The 19,946-nt window shown below is 54.4% G+C and overlaps 2 protein-coding genes across 7 annotated transcripts; one reads left to right on the top strand and one right to left on the bottom strand.

Moving 5' to 3' along the window:
- Positions 1-3,837: 3,837 nt before the first annotated feature.
- Positions 3,838-17,194, bottom strand: TLCD3B (TLC domain containing 3B). 6 transcript variants are annotated; one of them, XM_078345133.1, is made up of 6 exons: positions 16,323-17,194; positions 15,346-15,429; positions 12,578-12,812; positions 11,698-11,793; positions 7,357-7,620; positions 3,838-3,927 (listed from the first exon to the last, which is right to left on the bottom strand). In XM_078345133.1, exons 1-6 carry the CDS (start codon positions 16,445-16,447, stop codon positions 3,886-3,888), a joined length of 846 nt encoding a protein of 281 aa, XP_078201259.1. In that variant the 5' UTR covers positions 16,448-17,194; the 3' UTR covers positions 3,838-3,885. The 6 variants fall into 6 exon arrangements, with proteins under 6 accessions (XP_078201259.1, XP_035123238.1, XP_078201260.1 ...); XM_035267347.3 differs by lacking the exon at positions 3,838-3,927 and adding an exon at positions 4,264-4,430; XM_078345134.1 differs by lacking the exon at positions 3,838-3,927 and having other exon boundaries at positions 5,915-7,620; positions 12,578-12,957.
- Positions 9,330-10,892, top strand: C12H16orf92 (chromosome 12 C16orf92 homolog). Its single transcript, XM_035267349.3, has 4 exons — positions 9,330-9,400; positions 9,720-9,878; positions 9,993-10,080; positions 10,200-10,892. The coding sequence occupies exons 1-4, from the start codon at positions 9,337-9,339 to the stop codon at positions 10,219-10,221; spliced, it is 333 nt and encodes a 110-aa protein (XP_035123240.2). The 5' UTR covers positions 9,330-9,336; the 3' UTR covers positions 10,222-10,892.
- Positions 17,195-19,946: the final 2,752 nt, after the last annotated feature.

The raw sequence follows: 19,946 nt of genomic DNA, 5'->3' as shown, positions 1-19,946 counted from the left end.
CATCTTCACAGTTTCATTTTAACTTTGAAAAGCAAAGTACAGGCCAGAAGTGGTGGCTCACACCTGTAATCCCAGCACTTTGGTAGGCTGAGGTGTGTGGATCATAAGGTCAGGAGTTCAAAACCAGCCTGGCCAACATGCTGAAATCCCATCTCTACTAAAATTACAAAAATCAGCTGGGTGTGGTGGCACACACCTGTAATCCCAGCTACTGAGGAGGCTGAGGTGGGAGAATCGCTTGAACCTGGGAGGCAGAGGTTACAGTGAGCCGAGATTGTGCCACTATACTCCAGCCTGGGCAACAGAGCAAGACTCCATCTCAGGAGGGGAAAAAAAAGAAAAGCAAGTGCAGAGAATCGTGTTGGAATACTGCTGTTTGAGAGGAAAAGAGATTAGCCACGTTCGTTTAGTTGTTCATACATTGTTTCTAGAAGCTGCACAAGAAAATGGTAACTGTGTCTCTTGACAAGCTGAGAGAGTGAAAACATTTTAAAATATATAAATAAAAGGCCGGGTGAGGTGGATCAAGCCTGTAATCCCAGCACTTTGGGAGGCCAAGGTGGGTGGATCACGAGGTCAAGAGATCGAGACCATCCTGGTCAACATGGTGAAACCCTGTCTCTACTAAAAATACAAAAATTAGCTGGGCATGGTGGCGCGTGCCTGTAATCCCAGCTACTCGGGAGGCTGAGGCAGGAGAATTGCTTGAACCCAGGAGGCGGAGGTTGCGGTGAGCCGAGATCGCGCCATTGCACTCCAGCCTGGGTAACAAGAGCAAAACTCCGTCAAAAAAAAAAAAAAAAAAAATATATATATATATATATGAATAAATACACAAAAGAAACTATAACTATGGTGGAGAGACAGGAGGTCAGGAATAGGAAAGACTTACTTTTCAAGTACATCCTTTTGTATCTTTTGAATGTTGTGCCACATACATAGGTTACCTGTTCCAAAGAATACATTAAAATATTTTTGTCTTTTTTTTTTTTCTTGAGACAGAGTCTCACTCTGTTGCCCAGCCTAAGTGCAGTGCCAAGATCATAGCTCACTACAGCCTTGAACTCTTGGGCTCAGGCGATCCTCTCGCTTCAGCCTCCCGAGTAGCTGGGACTATAGGTATGCACCACCATTCCTGGCTAATCTGTTTTTGTTTATTTATTTATTTTATAGAGATAGGTCTCGCTATGGTGCCCAGGCTGGTTTCAAACTCCATCCTCCTACCTTGGCCTCCCAAAGTGCTGGGATTACAGGTGTGAGCCACCGTGCCCAGCAAAATAATACAGTTTTTTTTTTTTTTTTTTTTTTTTGAGACAGAGTCTTGCTCTGTTGCCCAGGCTGGAGTGCAGTGGCATGATCTTGGCTCACTGCAACCTCTACCTCCCAGGTTCAAGCCTCAGCCTCCCAGGTAGCTGGGATTACAGGTGTGCACCACCACGCCTGGCTAATTTTTGTATTTTTAGCAGAAATGGGGTTTCACCACGTTGGCCAGGCTGGTCTTGAACTCCTGACTTCAAATGATCTGCCTGCCTTGACCTCCCAAAGTGCTGGAATTACAGGCATGAGCCACTGCACCAGGCCAATATTTCTAAAGTAAAAGTAAGCATTAGGTTTCCTTTGTGGCTTTCCAGGATAAGAAAAGAGGCAGGACAAAGGGAGCTGGTGAGTTTAGCAAGGTTGTTTATGGCCTGGGTACAGGGGGCCTGCAGTGGGGGGAGGGGGACAATCTGGTCAAGGAACCTGCCGAGTCCTGTCTCCTGTGCTCTCTTCTCATGGTGCTTGCTCAATCAAACCCAGCCCTGCTTGCTTCCAGAAAGACTTGTTGAAGGCAGGTGTTAGTGAGGCTGGAGCTCAAGTCAGTTGCAGAGGAAAATGACAGACCGTGCTGAGCCCTGGTTTGTCTAGAGGCAGGACGCTTTTGCACCAGTCACCCAGTTATTCAGTAAATATTGACTATCGACTATAGATTGTAGGGATAGGCTGGGTGTGGTGGCTTGTGCCTGTAATCCCAGCACTTAAGGAAGCCAAGGTGGGTGGATCACGAGGTCAGGAGATGGAGGCCAGCCTGGCCAACATGGTGAAACCCTGTCTCTACTAAAATACAAGAAAGCCAGGTGTGGTGGCATGTGCCTGTAGTTCCAACTACTAGGGAAGCCGAGGCAGGGGAATCGCTTGAACCTGGGAGGCAGAGGTTGCAGTGAGCCGAGGTCGCACCACTGTGCTCTAGCCTGGCAACAGAGCAAGACTCTGTCTCAAAAAAAGTAAAAAAAAAAAAAAAAAAAATTGTAGGGATATAACCAGGACCAAGGTGGATGAGCTATGACTTCACAGCCTCATAGGAAAGATAAATATACAGACAATCCCCATCCAGAGAAACTGACATAGGGACAGGGGACGGCCAGAAAGCGGTTGGAACTCAAGATCCTATGAGGTAGGAGGGAACAAAGATTAACACCTCACTTCCCAGAGGAGGTGTTGTCTCAGCTGAGACCCGAAAGATAGGGAGGAGTTAGCCAGGTCAAGCGTGGGGGCAAGAGTATTCCAGGCAGAGATGTGTGCCAAGGCTGGGAGGCAGTCCAGAGTGTGGCACATTCAGAAAAGAAATCATTATACCAGCCTGGTCAACATGGCAAAGCCATGTCTCAAAAAAAAAAAAAAAAAAAAAGGAATGGTGGCATGCACCTGTAGTCCCAGCTACTCAGGAGGCTGAGGCAGGAGGATCGATTGAGCCCAGGAGTTTGAGGCTGCAGTAAGCCGAGATCAAGCCACTGTACTCTAGCCTGAGTGACAGAGTGAGACCATGTCTCAAAAAAAAAAAAAAAAAAGAGAGAAAGGAAAGAAAGAAACCATTCCACCAAAAATACACCCACACTTGTGTGTTTATTACAACACTATTCACAATAGCAAAGACACAGAATCAACCTAGGTGCCCACCAACAGTCGACTGGATAAAGAAAATGTGGTACATATATGTTGTGGAATACTATGCAGCCAGAAAAAAGAATGAAATTATATCCCTTGCAACAACATAGATGCAGCTGGAGGCCATTATCCTAAACAAATTAATGCAGAAACAGAAAATCAAATGCCACATGTTCTCATTTGTAAGTGAGAGCTAAACACTGGGTATCTATGTACATAAAGATAAGCATAATAGACACTGGGGCCTCCAAAAAAGGAGAGGGAGGGAAAGGGTTGAAAAATTACCTATTGCTGGGTGCAGTGGCTCACGCCTGTAATCCCAGCACTTTGAGAGGCCAGGGCAAGCAAATTGCTTGAGGCCAGGAGTTCGAGACCAACATGGCGAAACCCCATTGCTACTAAAATACAAATAAAAATTAGGTGGGCTTTATGGCGCGCACCTGTAATCCCAGCTACTCAGGAGGCTGCGGCACAAGAATCACTTGAACCCAGGAGGCGGAGGTTGCAGTGAGCCAAGATTTCACCACTGCTCTCTAGCCCGAGTGACAGAGTGAGACTATCTCGAAAAAAAGAAAAAAGAAAAAAAACTAAGGCTGGGCATGGTAATCCCAGCACTTTGGGAGGCCAAGGTGGGATCTCTTGAGCCCAGATGTTCAAGACTAGCCTGGGCAACATAGTGAAATCTTGTTTCTACAAATAAATAAATAAGTAAGTATTAGCTGGGGCTGGGCACGGTGGCTCACGCCTGTAATCCCAGCACTTTGGGAGGCCGAGGTGGGGGGATCACAAGATCAGGAGATCGAGACCATCCTGGATAACACAGTGAAACCCTGTCTCTACTAAAAATAAAAATAAAATAATTTTAGAAAAAGAAAAGAAAAAAATTACCTGGGCATGGTGACTTCAGCATGCAGTCCCAGCTACTTGGGGGGCTGAGGAAAACAATCTCTTGAGCCTGGGAGGTCAAGGCTGCTGTGAGCTATGATCACACCACTGCACTCCAGCCTGGGTGACAGAGTGAGACAGTCTCAAAAAAAAAAAAAAAAAAAAAAATTAAAAAGAAAGAAAAAAGAAAATTGAACCAACAGGTATTTTTATTCTTATCTTTTACAGAAGGGATTCTGTGTTACCCAGGTTGGAGTGTAGCAGCATGATCATAGCTCTCTTCAGCCTTGAACTCCTGGCCTTCTGTGATCCTCCCACCTCGGCATCCCAAAGTGCTGGGATTACAGGCCTGAGCCCCTGAGCCTGGCCTAACAGGTCTCAATTTGGTGTTAATTAGGTGAGAGAGAAGGATCCGGGATGATTCTTAGGTTTATGTGTTGGGCAGACCATCTAGAGGAAGGATGGGACCATCTGCTGAGATGAAAAGATAGGAAAAGAGCAGGTCTGGAGTAGCAGAACCAGGGACTCCATTTGTGATCCATCGAGATGCTTTTGGCCATCACAAACAGACATCAAGTAGGAAGCTGGATACAGGAGTCTGGAGCTCCGAGGAGAGGTCTGAGCTGGAAATATACATTTGTGAGTCACTGGCATATAGATGATATTTAAAGCCACAAGTATGGATGAGATCACCTAGGCAGTGAATATAGATAGCACAAGGCCCCAGTCTGAGCTGGCTGGAGAAGGAGTCCCGAGAATTGGTGAGTGTGTCTCCGAGACTCTGAGTTGGGGACAGGTGCAGCTGCTGGGAGGGAGATGGAATGGAAAGAGAGGGAACCATTCGATTTGGCAGATTATAAACTCATTCATGGACTTGATCAAAGCAACTTCAGTGGAGTGGTGGGGACGAAGCCAGATTAGAAGAGGTGAAGAACTGGCCTGGCATGCTGGTTTACAGCTGAAATCCCAGCACTTTGGGAGGCAGAGGTGGGCAGATCATCTGAGTCAGGAGTTTGAGACCAGCTTGGCCAACATGGCAAAGCCCTGTCTCTACTAAAAATACAAAAATTAGCCGGGCATGGTGCCAGGTGCCTGTATAATCCCAGCTACTCAGGAGGCCGAAGTGGGAGAATCACTTGAACCTGGGAGGCGGAGGTGGCTGTGAGCAGAGATCATGGCACTGCATTCCAGCCTGGGTGACAGAGTGAGACTCTATCTCAAAAAACAACAACAAAGAAAAAAAGAAGAGGTTGAAGAGTCCATTAAAGGTGAGGGAGTAGAGACACAGGTACAGATGACCCAGAGTTGCCCGTCTACACTAGAATGCTGCACATCTGTGAGTTCCCTCCCTTGTCATTCCTGAAGGCAGGACTGTGCCCTGATGATTTCTGAGCCATAAATGGAGTCCAGCCAGTGCATAGCGGGAGCTCAGCACGTTTATTTCATGGTTGGATAAATGAGTGAATGGATAATGCATTGTTTGGGTCAAAATAGCCTTTTCTGGGAAAGACAGTAGCCATATGTTTTGAGGCATTTGCGGAAACAAAAAGTCAACCCCAAAGGCCATAGGCTCTGTGTCCCTTCTCTCAGCTAACCTCAAGGAGCAGTTTGCACATGGGCCTGGGGCATGAGCCCTGGCCCAGCATCGGGAACTAGGTTATTTATTTATTGAGACACAGTCTTGCCATGTCACCCAGGCTGGAGTGCAGTGGCATGATCTCGGCTCACTGCAAGCTCCACCTACTGGGCTCAAGCAATTCTCCTGCCTCAGCCTCCTAACTAGCTGGGACTACAGGTGTGCATCACCACATCCAGCTTTTTTTTTTTTTTTTGAGACAGAGTCTTGCTCTGTCACCCAGGTTGGAGTGCAATGGTACCATCTTGGCTCACCGCCCAACCTCCCCCTCCTGGGTTCAAGCGATTCTCCTACCTTAGCCTCCCAAGTGCCTGCCACCACACCGAGCTAATTTTTTTTTTTTTTTTTTTAAAGTAGAGATGGGGTTTCACCATTCGGCCAGGCTGGCCTCAAACTCCTGACCTCAGGTGATCCACCCATCTTGGCCTCCCAGCGTGCTGGGATTACAGGCTTGAACAACCTCGCCCAGCCTTTTTTTTTTTTTTTTTTTTTGAGACAGTTTTACTCTGTTGCCCAGGCTGGAGTGCAGTGGCGTGATTTAGGCTCACTGCAACCTTTGCCTCTTGGGTTCAAGAAGTTCCGCTGTCTCAGCCTCTCTAGTACCTGGGACTATGGGTGCATGCCATCGCGCCCACCTAATTTTTGTATTTCTAGTAGAGACGGGGTTTCACTATATTGGTCAGTCTGGTCTGGAGCTCCTAACTTCAAGTGATCCACTTGCCTCGGCTTCCCACGGTGCTGGGATTATAGGCGTGAGCCACCACACTTAACCTTTTTTTTGATTTTTAGTAGAAATGAGATTTTGTCATGTTGGCCAGGTTGGTCTCGAACTCCTGGCATCAAGCGATCCTCCCATCTAGTCCTCTAAAAGTGCTAGGATTACAGCCATGAGCACCATGCCTGGCCCAAAAACCAGGTTACTGAGTCCCTTCTGACATCTCTCATATGCCCTGTAGCTTTGGATGAATCCCTTCCTCTTTCTTAGAAGTGACCCACATGGTGGTTCACACTTGTAATCCCAGGACTTTGGGAGGCCAGGGTGGGAGGATCACTTATGCCCAGGAGTTTGAGACTAGCCTGGGCAACATAGCACGTCTCCATCTGTACAAAGAAAAAAAAAGGTAGGCTGGGTTCTGTGACTCACACCTGTAATCCCTTTGTAAACACTTTGGGAGGACAAGGCAGGCAGATCACTTGAGGTCAGGAGTTCAAGACCAACCTGGCCAACATGGTGAAACCCCATCTCTACTAAAAATACAAAAATTAGCCGGGCATGGTGGTGGGTGCCTGTAATATCTCAGCTACCTGGGAGGCTGAGGCAGGAGAATCTATGGAACCCCAGGAGGTAGAGGTTGCAGTGAGCCAAGATTGCACCACTGCACTCCACCCTGGGTGACAAATAGAGACTCCATCTCAAACAAAACAAAAATAGACAGGTGTGGTGCATGCCTGTGGTCCCAGCTACTCAGGACGCTGAGGTTAGAGGGTCGCTTGAGCCCAGGAGGTCAAGGCTGCACTCCAAACTTGGGTGACAGAGGAATACCCGGTCTCAAACAAAGGAAAAGGAAGCTGCCAGCACAGCATGGGGGAAGCAGACATTTGAGCCAGTCCCATAGATATTAGTTTCCCTCCTCTTCCCCGCACCCCCTTTTGTTTTGTCTCTCTGGGCTTTTTACTTGTTTAGGAACTTGAAGCGGTTTATGGCAAGTACCCCGAGTCCTAGCCCACCCGTTCTCTGCACACGGTTGCTGCGGAGGACACGCGCATAGACACACGCCTGGCTTTGGGGGAAGTCGTGGCACTGGGTCTGCAGAGTCCGCTGAGCACCCATCTTAGTCGTGAAACTTAGGAGAGACCCTGGAGTGTCCTTGGGCTTGGGTAGGGTGGAACACGCCCGTGACAGACAGGCCCACCTGCCGATCAGAAGGGAACTGTCCTGAGCTGAGATTGGGCCTCAGGAGTGGAAATGGCTGGTGGGGAGTGGCAGAGACGGGAGATGGGGAGGACACGGGGGAGCCGCCGGCCACAGAAGGGGAAACGGAGGTGCAGGGAGCGGAGTCTGCCAAGGCCGCGTGGATGGCCAAGAGATATGCCTCGGAAAGGGCCGGGAGACTTCCTCTGACAATCCCCCGACGGCCATTCCCAGCCATCCGTTTTCGTGCAGCCGCAGATGCAACCTGTGGAAGAGGCGGGAGGAGGCCCGTGAGTCCGCCCGGCTGCGCCTTCCCGCGGGTGGGAGCCGAGACTCAGCCGCGGACGCTGCTGCCATCTAGTGGGAGATGGCTGCTACTCCTCTCGGTTCCTAACCCCAGGGTCGTTCCTGGTTGGGCACTGAGGCAGGTCTGGGGGAGGTTGGGGGAGATCCCTGTGCCCCTGGATCTGGGGGCACGATGCAAGGGGGAGCCTCAGGAAGGAACACCGCCCCCAGGAAGTAACACCGCCCCCAGGAAGTGTGCATTGCCCACACTATTTTTCCCCACTGTGCTGTGATTCCGTCCCGTGTATAAGGGAAGCAAGAGTACCTGCCTCTGGACTGGGCTCAGTGGCTCACTCCTGTAATCCTAACAGTTCGGGAGGCCGAGGCGGGCGGATCATCTGAGTTCAGGAGTCAGAGACCAACCTGGCCAACATGACGAAACCCCATCTGTACTAAAAATACAAAAATTAGCCAGACGGTGGTGAGCGCCAGTAATCCCACTATTCAGGATGCTGAGGCAGGAAAATCGCTTGAACCCAGGAAGTGGAGGTTGCAGTGAGCCTAGATCACGCCACTGCACTCCAGCCTGGCCGACAGAGTGAAACTCATCTCAAAAAAAAAAAAAAAAAAAAAAGGAGTACCTGGCTCCAAGGATCAGCCCAAGGGTAAATAAATCAATCTGTGCAAGGGACTTGGTCATAAATGGAGTCCAACCAGCATAGTAATAGGTGTTCAATAAATGCTACCCGCTGGGCATCATGGCCCATGCCTGTAATCTCAGCATTTTGGGACGCTAAAGCTGGAGGATCGCCTGTCAGGAGTTCAAAACCAACCTGGGCAACATAACAAGACCTAATCTCTTCAAAACATGCAAAAATTAGCCAGGCATGGTGGTGCATGCCCATGGTCCCAGCTACTCACTTGAGCCCAGGAGTTCATGGTTGCAGTACGCTGTGATCACACCACTGTACTCCAGCCTGGGTGACAGAGTGAGACCCTGTCTCTGAAAATAAATAACATAGGCCAGGCTCGGTGGCTCACTCCTGTAATCCCACCACTTTGGGATGCCAATGCGGACGGATCACCTGAGGTCAGGAGTTCGAGACCAGCCTGGCCAACAGAGTGAAACCTTGTTTCTACTAAAAATACAAAAATTAGCTAGGTGTGGTGGTGCGTGCCTGTAATCCCAGCTGCTTGGGAGGCTGAGGCAGGAGAATCGCTTGAGCCAAGGGGGCGGACACTGTAGTGAGCTGAGATTGCGCCATTGCACTCCAGCCTTGGTGACAAATGGAGACCCTGTCTCCAAAAAAAAAAAAAAAAGAAAAGAAAAGAAAAGAAAGAAAATAAAACAGATATTACTTGTGGCTGATCCAAGCAAGGGGTAATTGGAGGCGTGTGACCCTGTGCTGCCACCCCAAACTGTGCCTGCTGTCCAAATGCAGCTTTCCTTAGTTCTGGCTTTCAGCAAGATGTCCCTGCCACCATCCCTCCTCTTTGTAAATGCTGGGGCTGCCACCGTTATGGTTTTATCATCAGTGACATTCCAGAGGATGAAGGCCTCTCCTCTCCTCTTCTGATGAGGATGAGGGATGAGGGAGGGGTCCCAGTTCCTAGCACTTTCTCCCCTCACCCCAAAGTGCCATCAGAACAGCTCTGGACTATGACATCACAGAGCCTCCACCTCATGATAGGAGTCATGAGGCTGAGGCCACAGCTGCTGGTGTGGGCGTGGTTGGCTGCTCTGGGGGCCATCGAAACTGGTGAGAAGGTGTTTTGGGAGCAGCGGGAAGGCAGGCAGCTCTGGGACATAAAGAGGGATGCCCGCCTAGGGACTGAGAACAGAACCCTGCCCCCTCTCCTTTTCTCTCCACTCTTCTCTCCCATCCTGCGGGTCCCTCCCATCCCCCTGACAACCGGGGGCCTTGTCGTGGCGCACTCAGCTGACCCTGAGGGAAATCAAGGCCCTCCACAGCCACAATAAGGCTGGGTGGTCTCACAGGGTCCCAAGTCAGCCCCTGCCTCGAGAATTAAAGGCAGGAGTCCTCTTGGCCGTTGTCACAGACTTTGCTTGGGCCCTAGCACCCAGACCCAAGCATGCCATGGTGTCCGCCCTAAAGACAAAGTCTCCGAGCTTCTTAGACAGACCTGACTTCTTCGATTATCCAGACTCGGACAAAGCCAGGCTCCTGGCTGTGGCCCAGTTTATTGGAGAGAAACCTGTCGTGTTCATTAACTCAGGTATGAACCAGCTTGAGAAGGGGCCTCCCTCCTCGCTGGGTCCTGGAGGAGAGCAGCCCTGGACCCATCCATTGGGCCATCAGAAGGGAGTTAATGGTCCTGCTTGTCTAGCAGGTTCCAGCCCCGGACTCTTCCATCACATCCTGGTGGGCTTCCTGGTGGTGGTGTTCTTCTTCCTCCTTTTCCAGTTCTGCACCCACATGTAAGGCCTGCCCCCTTCCTCTGACCCTACCCACCTCCATCTTGCTTGGGAATGTCTGAAGACCCCAGTCCTAGTGGGGCAGTGTGTGACCTCCCCCCCCCGATCTCCATGCCCCACAGAAACTTCCAGAAAGGGGCCTAAAGAGCCAGACAAGGGCCCCGGACTCAACCTGAGCGTCCAAATGCATCTTCTCTCCTGTCGATGAGTAAAAGTCCCCACTTTCCTCCTCCCAGCGAGCAACCAGCGGTCCTGCCCTCTCTGTGTTTCCCATAGCCCAAGCCCCTCACCTCCTCCCTTCCCGGCCCCAAAGAACTTGGTGATCAGGGCCTTGGTGGCGTTCACGTTCACGCAGATCGTTTTTTATTAGCGGTCTGTAAAGCACCTCCCAGGGTCCCCCGACCCCAGATTGGAGGAAGCCTTGAGAGGTCAGTAGCACCAGGGACATGCCAGGGCCCGAGGGCTCGATGTGCAGCTTATGGTGAGGGACGGGGTGCCCCTCGCCTGCCCCCGGGGTTGTCAGCACTGGGAAGGCTTGCGGGTAGCAGCCACCTTCCAACCCCAACCCAACAGACTAGTTCAAATTTGGGTAAATAAATAAAATAAATAAGATTCCTCAAGCTGGCCTAACTGGAGAGGAGCCATGGGGGCAGCCGGCCACTCGGGAGACCCTAGAGCCAGTGGGGGTTAGTTGGGGCATCCTCTCTTCCCGGGTGATGGGGAGCCGGGGTTGGGGGTGGCAGCAGAGGGGCTGGGATGGCCTTGGCAGCAGCGCCTTCCAACATTCTGACTCCTGGTTCCCCTTGAAACCCTGTCGATTTGCCCCACAACAAGCCCTCCCACCCTCACTGGGTGGGAGGTGGTGCCCCCTCCCCTCCTCCATCGCAGGGGTGTGCAGGAAGTGGGCACAGTGGGGAGAAGAGGTCCCCTCTCTCCTGCCCTCAGCCCCCGAGAGATGGCCCCTCTTCCCTTTCGGGCTCATCATCAGTCCTGGGGCTCTCCAGACAAGAGGGCCCTGGCTCCCACCCGCAGCCAGCAGCCCCAGAGCCCTGTCCCCATGGGGCTGAGGGTGGGGAGGAGGAGGGTCCTCAGTCCTGGGTCTGGCAGGCCGGGGGTGGCCGGGAGCGGGGCCAGAAGAGCCGGCAGGCCCCACGGCAGATGAGGAAGAACCAGTAGAGCTGGGGGGCAAGGAGCAGCGCGGCGCCCAGGTTGACATGAGCTGGGATGGCCAGGGGCACAGCCAGCAGGGGCAGGCCGGCGTGGCGCCCGTAGGCCCAGTACAGGTAGGGGAAGAGCAGCACCCGGCAGCACAGGAAGCTGAGCAGCATCAGGGCCCCGTTGACCTTGTGCAGCAGCGTGTGCTGCTGCTTGTACTGCAGGGACACAAACTCGGTGGCCATGGCAGCAGAAGGGCTCGCCCCCTCCCCACCCGCTTCCTGCCTCCCCACTACCCCAGCAGTCAGCTCCTCCCCGACCGAACATTTTGCCAGGACACAAGCACCAGCTCAAAGGGCATGGAAGGGATGACAGAGGGGCCAGAGCCCTCGGCAGCAGCCCTGGAGGTCCCTCCCCTTCCTGTGCCCTCCCCTTGGGCTCCCGCATCCTCCCCTGCCCACTCACCTGGATGAGGATCTTGCCAAGGCAGACGAAGGGCGTGCTGACCTCTGCCATCAACATGCAGCCCAGAAAGAAGTCTCCCTTCCCCTGTCGCCACACCTGAGCAGAGAAGCAGGAAGGTGAGTGGTTGGCTTCCCCTGGGTTCTTGGGCAGCCCCTCCCTTCCTGTCTCCCCTTTGTCGCTTTTGGAGATGCTTGACTCTGAACATCAGAACACCTGGGTGCAAAGCTGGGAGCGGTGACTCACGCCTGTAATCCCAACACTTTGGGAGGCTGAGGCGGGCGGATCATGAGGTCAGGAGTTTGAGACCAGCCTGGCCAACATGGTGAGACCCCCGTCTCCACTAAAAATACAAAAACATTAGCCAGGCGTGGTGGCGGACACCTGTAATCCCAGCTACTCAGGAGGCTGAGGCATGAGAATTGCTTGAACTTGGGAGGCGGAGACTGCAGTGAGCCGAGATTGCATCACTGCACTCCAGGTTGAGCAACAGGGTGAGACTTCATCTTGGGGTGGGGGGGAAGAAAGAACACCTGGGTGCAGGAGCAGGTCATGACTTGGCTGCCTCCCTCCCACAGTCCTGCAGAAAGACTGTGTTCCTGACATCATGGGTGAGGAAATTGAGGCTCAGAGACATGCAACCATGCATCCAAAGCACCACAGCTGGGCATCGTCCAGCCCGGGGCCAGGCTGCCCCCACACTCTGGTGCCTCTTGCAACTGAGCTGGGCTGTGAACCCTACTGGTCCACAGCTTTCCCTGGGAACGCGCTGGGTCTGCTTATCTGCTGGTATGCAAACCCAGGGCTTCCCAGACTCCTGAGCACCAGCAGGACCAAAGAGCAGGCCGCCTGCACCCCACCTGCCCAGCTCTCCAGAACTCACCACCGACAGCGGGAAGCACACCAGCACCATGGCGGCGTGGTGGAGCACCATGAGGAACTCCTTGTGCAGGTAGCCGCGCGCGATGGCCCACGTGCTGCCCGGAGCTCTGGCCGCGCCGTCGTCCCCTCCATGCCCTTTCACCTGGTGCTTGTGCCAGTGACAGAGGAACATGGCATAGATGTCATAGATGAAGTAGGGCACAGCGAACTGCGTGTAGGCAGAGGACAGCCAATGTCTGTTGGGCAGAGGAGGTGGGAAGGGGTGCCAGTGAGCGGGGCGGACCGCAGGGGTCAGCTCGGCAGCCCTGGGCATGAGCGGAGTCTCAGGTACAGTGAAGGATCCGAGGGTCACACAATGACGCAGGTCAGGCAGTCACGCAGCTAGTAAGAAATGGTGCTGGGATTCAAACCTGTGGCCTCAGAACCCACCCATGTTCCTCTCTCTCTGCTGTACAGTGGGGGGAAAAGAAGAGACCAGAAGATGCCCACAGACCAAAGGGCACAGATAGAGTGCCAAAATAAACCCAGGCCAGGCGGGCGGGACCTTGCCATGGTTATTTGTCCTAACCTTACCCTGAGGTGAGGATCAGCAATGGCTGAAGGGGTGAGAGTGCTAGAGAGAGATTTCTCGGGAGTGGACACCTGTTCCTGCCTCCCAGGGCAGGTGCTCTTCCAAACCTTCGCATGCATGCACTTATTTACCCCTCCCAAAACCCTGTAAAAGGTAGGTGTGGCCATAATCCCCACTACACAGATGAGCAAGTGAGTCACAGAGGGGCTAGGTAACCTGGCCAAGGAGGGGACACGGGCAATCTGGCTCCAAAGCCCTCACTCTCAGCCCCGCTGTCCCCAGAAGATCTCAGAGGCATCAGAGGCCCTGTTTGCTGGCAAGTGAGAGGTCTTCTCAGCGCTGTTCACCCTGCCCCAAAGTGACCCAATCTCCTGTCTGTTTTGTGTTGTTTTTCAGGGACAGCCAAGCGTTAAGGGGAAAATGCAGAGCAAAAGGAGCCAAGGACAGAGAAAGTTCCATGTACTTGGAGAGTAAACAAAAATGAGAAATGGAGAATATGCAAGACTGCATTTTTCTTCTGGAGTCAGCACATTGGCAGTTTCTCTGAAATCCTGTAGTCCTGAGACTGGTCTGGGGTGGGGGCAGGAGTTCAGAGAGGCAGGCCCTGGGGAGCTTGCCCCACGAGGGGGAAGAGGGACAAAAGCAGAGTCAACCAGAGGCCATGACCAAACATGAGGTGCGTGGAGGGAGCCGTAGAGAAGCTGGGGCTGAGGCCTCTGAGGTTGGGGAGCCTGGAGCAACCAGCTTGTGAAGGGAGCCAGCCCATTCTCCAGCAGGGACAGTACCAGGGAAAAGAGAACCGGAGACCATGGTGCAGTGGGGTGGAGCTGAGGCCAGGAGAGATGAGAGGGGAGGGGTAGCTTTGGAGAACATGAGGTGGGAACACTGGGAGAGAGGGTCCAAGTGGCCTGGGGGAGTCAGGGCAGGGAGCAGCCCAGCGAGCTGGCCCAGCAGATGGATGGGAGATGGGAGCACTGGACTGGCGGGGGAGACCAGGAGGGGCCACCAGGCCCTGGGCTGCAATGTGAGGTGTTAAATCCCATCCCCACCTTCTCAGCAATTAGGTGCTCAGAAGTAGGAACAGCTGCTGCCCTGGATTAACCTGGATCCTCCCCACCTACCTGAGGATTAAAGTGGGGAGGAAGGACAGGAACAGACACAGGGGGGCCTGGGGAGCAGCGGGGGTGCAGAAGCCAAAAGGTGACCTCTGTGTGTAAAGACTGGGGAGGAAGCACCTGATCCTGGGCTCAGCTTGGAGCAGGGATGGGAAGGGGCTGGCAGAGGCCAAGAGGCAGCCAAGTCCCTGGGCAGGGTCTGAAGAAAGAGTTAAGCCAAGAAGTGTCCTCCGAGGCGGCCACCTAACTCAATTCCTCTTGCTGAAGCCCTTCCAGGAAGGGCCAGTGCCTCGCCACAGAGGAGACAACTCATCTTCGGGAAAAGAGGAGGCAAACAGAAATACCCCCCACCAGGGGCATCCGGAGAATGTCCCCTGGGTCTCAGTGGCTGCCAGGGAAGTGAAGCAGGGCTGAAAGCTATGAGGAGGGCATTGTGGACGCCTCCCAGACAACTTGCAACGGGCCGCCCGTGGGTCACCTGGGGTGGCCGTCAGCACCACGGACAGGGCCTATCTCCTCCCCGTTCTCAGCTTCCTGCCTGCACACCCCTGAGCCTTTTTGGCAAGCGCCAGACACTGCAGCAGCTGCCTGGCCACAGTTTGGCCTCCTCGCCCTCATCCCCTCCCCCACTACCTGGCGCGTGTGGCCTTGTGCGTGTCATCTCTCCCATCTCCTCTCCCTCATGCGTGGAGCAGGTGCCAAATGCCTGGATTCTGTGAGGGGCTACAGGGTAAGCCTGGCGTGAGGAGGGGGTGCCCCACCTGGGTGCTGGCTGTAAATGGGGCCTGCCTCCTGGGGCGGAAGGCTGGAAGGAGGTGGGGAACCCGTGACACCACGGGAGACCTGGAAGCTACTAGGAAGTGCTTTGAGGATCCTCTCTGATCCCCACTCCTTCCCACCTTGGCGCTGCCCTTTAAATTCATCCTGGGGTGCCGAGTTGCAGTTATTGCAGTCAACTTGCTCCAGCCCAAGTTAAGACCTTAGGGACCCCGGACAGAGTTCCCTCCAAGATGTGGGGTCTTCTAGGGTCACCCGTACACACCAACCACTGGCACCTGGGCAGAGGGGTCTCATGGCACTTACTGGTCATCGATGATGTGCTTGCAGGAGGTGGAGACGATGTAGCCGGCGGTGGAGGCCATGATGGCCTGGACAGAGGACACCAGCCTGGGGGAGAGAGGGGTGCGCTAGAAGGGCCGAAGGGAAGAGGTGTGTGCCTCCATTTCTCCTCGTTGCTAGTCTTGTGACTGCGCTTTAGTTCAGCCACTGCTTGGGCCAGTCTTTGCCTGCCTTCTCCAAGGCTGGGCTAGCCCAAGATGTGCCCCACCACTGCCACCTCACAGCCCTCTGGCCCGCTTGGCTGCTGTTCCTCAGCCCGCCCCCCTCCTCGCCACCTTCTCCCTTCCCCTTCCCTGTGTGTAGAAGCCGAGTCTCCCTCTTCTCCAGGCAGCAGGGAGGTTGTCCTGAGGTGAGACTCTGCCAAGAGTGAGCTGCTGGTTGGGCCTCTCCCGAGAGGAGACCCTGGGCCAGTTCCTGCACTGCTCAGCTGCCCAGTCATGACTCGCGCCTTGCTCTGGCCCCTTTGTGACCCCGAGCTCCCCAGTCACTGTCTCACTGTCTCCTTGACTGCCACCAGCCTCCCCTCCGCACTCCAGCCCCGTTTAGGGGTGTAGAGTTCTACCATCCACGCCTCCATTCCTGGCCCCCAAACACTAGCCCTGAATGACACCTAGCTGTCTGGCCCTGGCCTCGGTCTCTAATGTTTTATAGGAATGTCTTCCCCACCTGCTGGCCCTGTTTTGGAAGGTGGGAGGGTCTATGGGGAAGGAGAGAGAGGCAGGCTGAACACTAGCAGACTAGATGGCCTGCTGGACGAGGTCTCCCAGGACAGCAAGCAAGGCAGGCAGTGAGGAGGGAGGAAGCTTGGGGGTAAAGCCCCAGAACCCCCACAGGAGCTCCCAGTCCCCACCCACTGAGGAGCCAGGGAAGTGCTGGGTCCCTTCCATCCCCTGAGAAGCCCAGGAAGCCGAGAGGGGCTGAGGTGAAGGAAAGCCGTTTACCTGGCTGAGACAATGACCGCGTCGGCCTCCTCCCAGCGCAGCTGGGGCAGCCTCTGGAGCGTGCTCTTGGAGAGGAGGAAGAGTCCAGGGAACACCACCCCCCCGGCCACCATCGGGGTCAGCATGGTGGCTCAGGACTTGGGCAGAGAGGCAGGAGGGCCGTGAAGGGGCAGGAAGGCCAAACGGAAGGAATTAGGGGTGGAGAAGGGACGCCAAGCCCAGGAAGGAGAGAGAAAACAACGGGTAGGGGCACAAAGGGGACAAGGCGGGGACGGGATGGGGCCAGGGCACCAGAGCCGAGAAGGGAGTCCGATGACACTGGGGAGTCGGGAAGGGGCCAGCTGACCAGAGACGGGGGAGGGGAGGACGGGAGAAGGGGAACAGGAGCAGGCCAGTGAGGGATGGGGAGAGGCGAGGAGGGGACGGCTTGGTGAGGGACAGAGGAAGAGGGGACAGGAGGAGGAGGGTGCAGATGGGGGAGGGGAGGGAACCACCAGGCAGGTGGGGAGGGGAGGCTTACGTGAGAGGCTGGGAGGGCCTGAGGAGGCGGGGAGGGGGTGGGGGTGGGTCCGGGTGCCAGCCCCGAAGGAAGGAGGTGGGCGGGAGGGAGCGGAGGAGCAGCCGGGCTAGTGGTCAGCGGTCACCGCCGCTGTCCCGGCTCCACTGCCTCCTCTCTCTGCCTCCCCGCTCCCCGCCGCCCAGCATGGACACATCATAGAGACTCCATGCCCAGCCCCCTGCCCCCTCGGTGGGGAGGGGGAGGGGGAGGGGAAGTGACCAGCTAGGGGAGGGCGGGGGAGGGGCGGGGAAATGATGGCACCGACCAGACACCCAGAAACCGGACCTGCAGCAGCGTCTCCCCATGCAGCTCTGAGCCACAGCCGCGCGGCTGCGACAGAGATGGGGGGAGCAGAGAAAGAGGGAGGGGGAGGCCCTTAAAGGGACAGCAGCTGCGGTGGCACAGGGGGCTGCTGGGGACAGGGGCCCGGGGAGGGCCGGCTCTTCTCTTGGGGATAAAGGGGGCCTGGGGCTCCTAGGCCAGCTGGGAGTGAGCCCTGAGCCCCCACTGGACCTGACTTTGTTTCCCATCAGCACTTTGCAAATGCCTGGCATCTCTCCCCTTGCCAAGCATCCCTCTGTGGCCTGCCCCGGGTCCAGCTTCGGGTGCCCACTCCGGCGGAAGAGAGGGTTCCCCGGGAGAGGGAGCAGGAGCAAGTGATGCTTTCTCAGAAGGCAGAGTGGAAGAAGGGGATGGGAGCAAAGGCATCTCAACACAGCATCCTCAGACCCAGAGGCCCTTCACCAGCTGGCAGGGAAGGAAGCTGACACTGGCCAGAGGGGACTCCTGACTGCTGCCGGGCTGCCTGGGTCCTGTCTGCCGCAGAAGCTCCCAGGGCGCTGCGTCTGTCCTTCCCACAGGGCCAGCAGCAGTCCCGAGGCTCCTCTCATTGCAGGCGTCGGAGCGGCAGGGAGGATGGAAGAAGTGCTGGGGAACGGGGGAGGCTGCCTCTCAGGAAGTCCCAGGGAGCCCCAGGACTCTCGGCTCTGTTCTTCAGGCTGCCCGCCCCTCCTGGCCTCCCCTAATTTCCCAACCCTCTAGGGCCCCTTCCTCTGCAACGTCCACAGCCAGCCTAGTTTCAGAGTGGGAAAGGACCCCGGGGTGGGCTGGTGCAAGCCCCTCACTGCCCCCTAAGGAAAGTGAGGCCTGGGGACCGGGCCAGGATCGAGCTGTGGGGCCGGAGCTAGAGGCGCTGCTGCCTTGAACTTCTGCCCTCCTGTCCTGATCCCAACTGTCCTGTGAACTTCAGCATGGCAAGGGCCTGCTCTGCAAACTCCTTGGGCCTCGAAGCTCAATTATCAACCCTGTGCTTTACCTTTCTCTGTCCAGAGCCCACTCCTCGCCTCCCCCAAGAAAGGCCGGGGACTGGGATTTGCTGTTTTGTGCTGCCCTCTAGCGGCAATTTATAGGAAAGCCCCAGGAAGTCTCACCTTAGGCCGATTTAGAGCGGGTTTAGAGACAGTAGCGGACCTGACTCCTGACCTCAGCGCTTCACCGGAGGGGGAAAGGGGATCCAGCTCCCTGAGTTTTTACTACATGCTAGGGACAGTACCAGGTGATTTCTACTGATTCTTAATCTTCCTACGTGGTGGTATCCCTGTTTTATAGAAGAAACAGGTTTAGAAATTTTGAGGGTTTTTTTTTTTTTTTTTTGGTCAGGGTCTCATTCTGTCCCCTAGGCTGGAGAGCAGTGGTGCGATCATGGCTCACTGCAACCTCAACCTTTCCGGGCTCAAGTGATCCTCCTACCTCAGCCTCCCGAGTAGCTGGGACTACAGGTGCACACCACCATGCCCAGCTAATTTTTGTATTTTTCGTAGAGATGGGGTTTCACCAAGTTGCCCAGGCTGGTCTCAAACTCCTGGGCTCAAGCGATCCACCCGCCTCTGCCTCCCAACATGCTGAGATTACAGGTGGGAGCCACCACCCCTGGATGAAAGTTGGGTTTCAAACCCATGAACCCCAAAGCCACACATGAACAAAACTGCAAAAAAGACTGAGGTTGGGGAGGCTGGTGATGGGTGATCACTGTCACTACTCGATTGAGGACTACAAGGCTGGTCATGGAACTGTGGTTTCACTTTGGATGAGTAGAGACGGTTTTTTGTTGTTGTTTGCCAGGGAATCCAAGTAGACACCCTAGTAAGATCTGTGTTCTGTGTACTCCCTCCCTTCTGATGGCTTGCTGATAATACACATTTATGGTAAGCTTAGCCACACAGGCTATAGATCTGCAGCCGAAGGTCCCAGCTCAGCCCACAGACATGTTTTCTTTGGCCAGTATGTAGCTGTCAGTATAGGAGTTCTTAAATAAATTCTAAATTACTTATTAGTGTTTAAGAATTGGGAGAAGCTGGGCACAGTGACTCAGGCTTGTAATCTCAGCACTTTGGGAGGCTAAGGTAGGCAGATCACCTGAGGTCAGGAGTTCGAGACCAGCCTGGCCAACATGTGAAACCCCGTTTCTGCTAAAAACACAAAAATTAGCCAGGCGTGATGGCATGCACTGTAATCCCAGCTACTCAGGAGGCTGAGGCAGGAATGTTGCTTGAACTCGGGAGGTGGAGGTTGGAGGTTGCAGTGAACCAAGATCAAGTCACTGAACTCCAACTCAAGTAACAGAGTGAGATTCAGTCTCAAAAAAAAAAAAAAAAAAAAAAAAAAGCCTGGCAAGCAGAAGATCACCTGAGGTTGGGAGTTCAAGACCAGCCTTGCCAACATGGAGAAACCCCATCTCTACTAAAAAAAAAAAAATACAAAATTAGCTGGGCGTGGTGGCACATGCCTGTAATCCCAACTACTCGGGAGGCTGAGGCAAGAGAATCACTTGAACCAGGAGGCAAAGGTTTCAGTGAGCCAAGATTGTGCCATTGCACTCCAGCCTGGGCAACAAGAGCAAAAAAAAAAAAAACCTCTGTCTCAAAAAAATAAAAATAAAAACAGAATTGGGAGAGAGCCAGCCACAATGACATGCACCTGCAGTCTCAGCTGCTCAGGAGGCTAAGGAAGGAGGATCACTGAGACCAGGAGTTTGAGACCAGCCTGGGCAACATGGAGAAACCCCA

This window comes from Callithrix jacchus, chromosome 12, assembly GCF_049354715.1.
Source record: "Callithrix jacchus isolate 240 chromosome 12, calJac240_pri, whole genome shotgun sequence".
Classification (NCBI taxonomy): Eukaryota; Metazoa; Chordata; class Mammalia; order Primates; family Cebidae; genus Callithrix; species Callithrix jacchus.
Note: the sequence above shows the minus strand (reverse complement) of the source record. Positions and strands in the feature narration are given on the sequence as shown.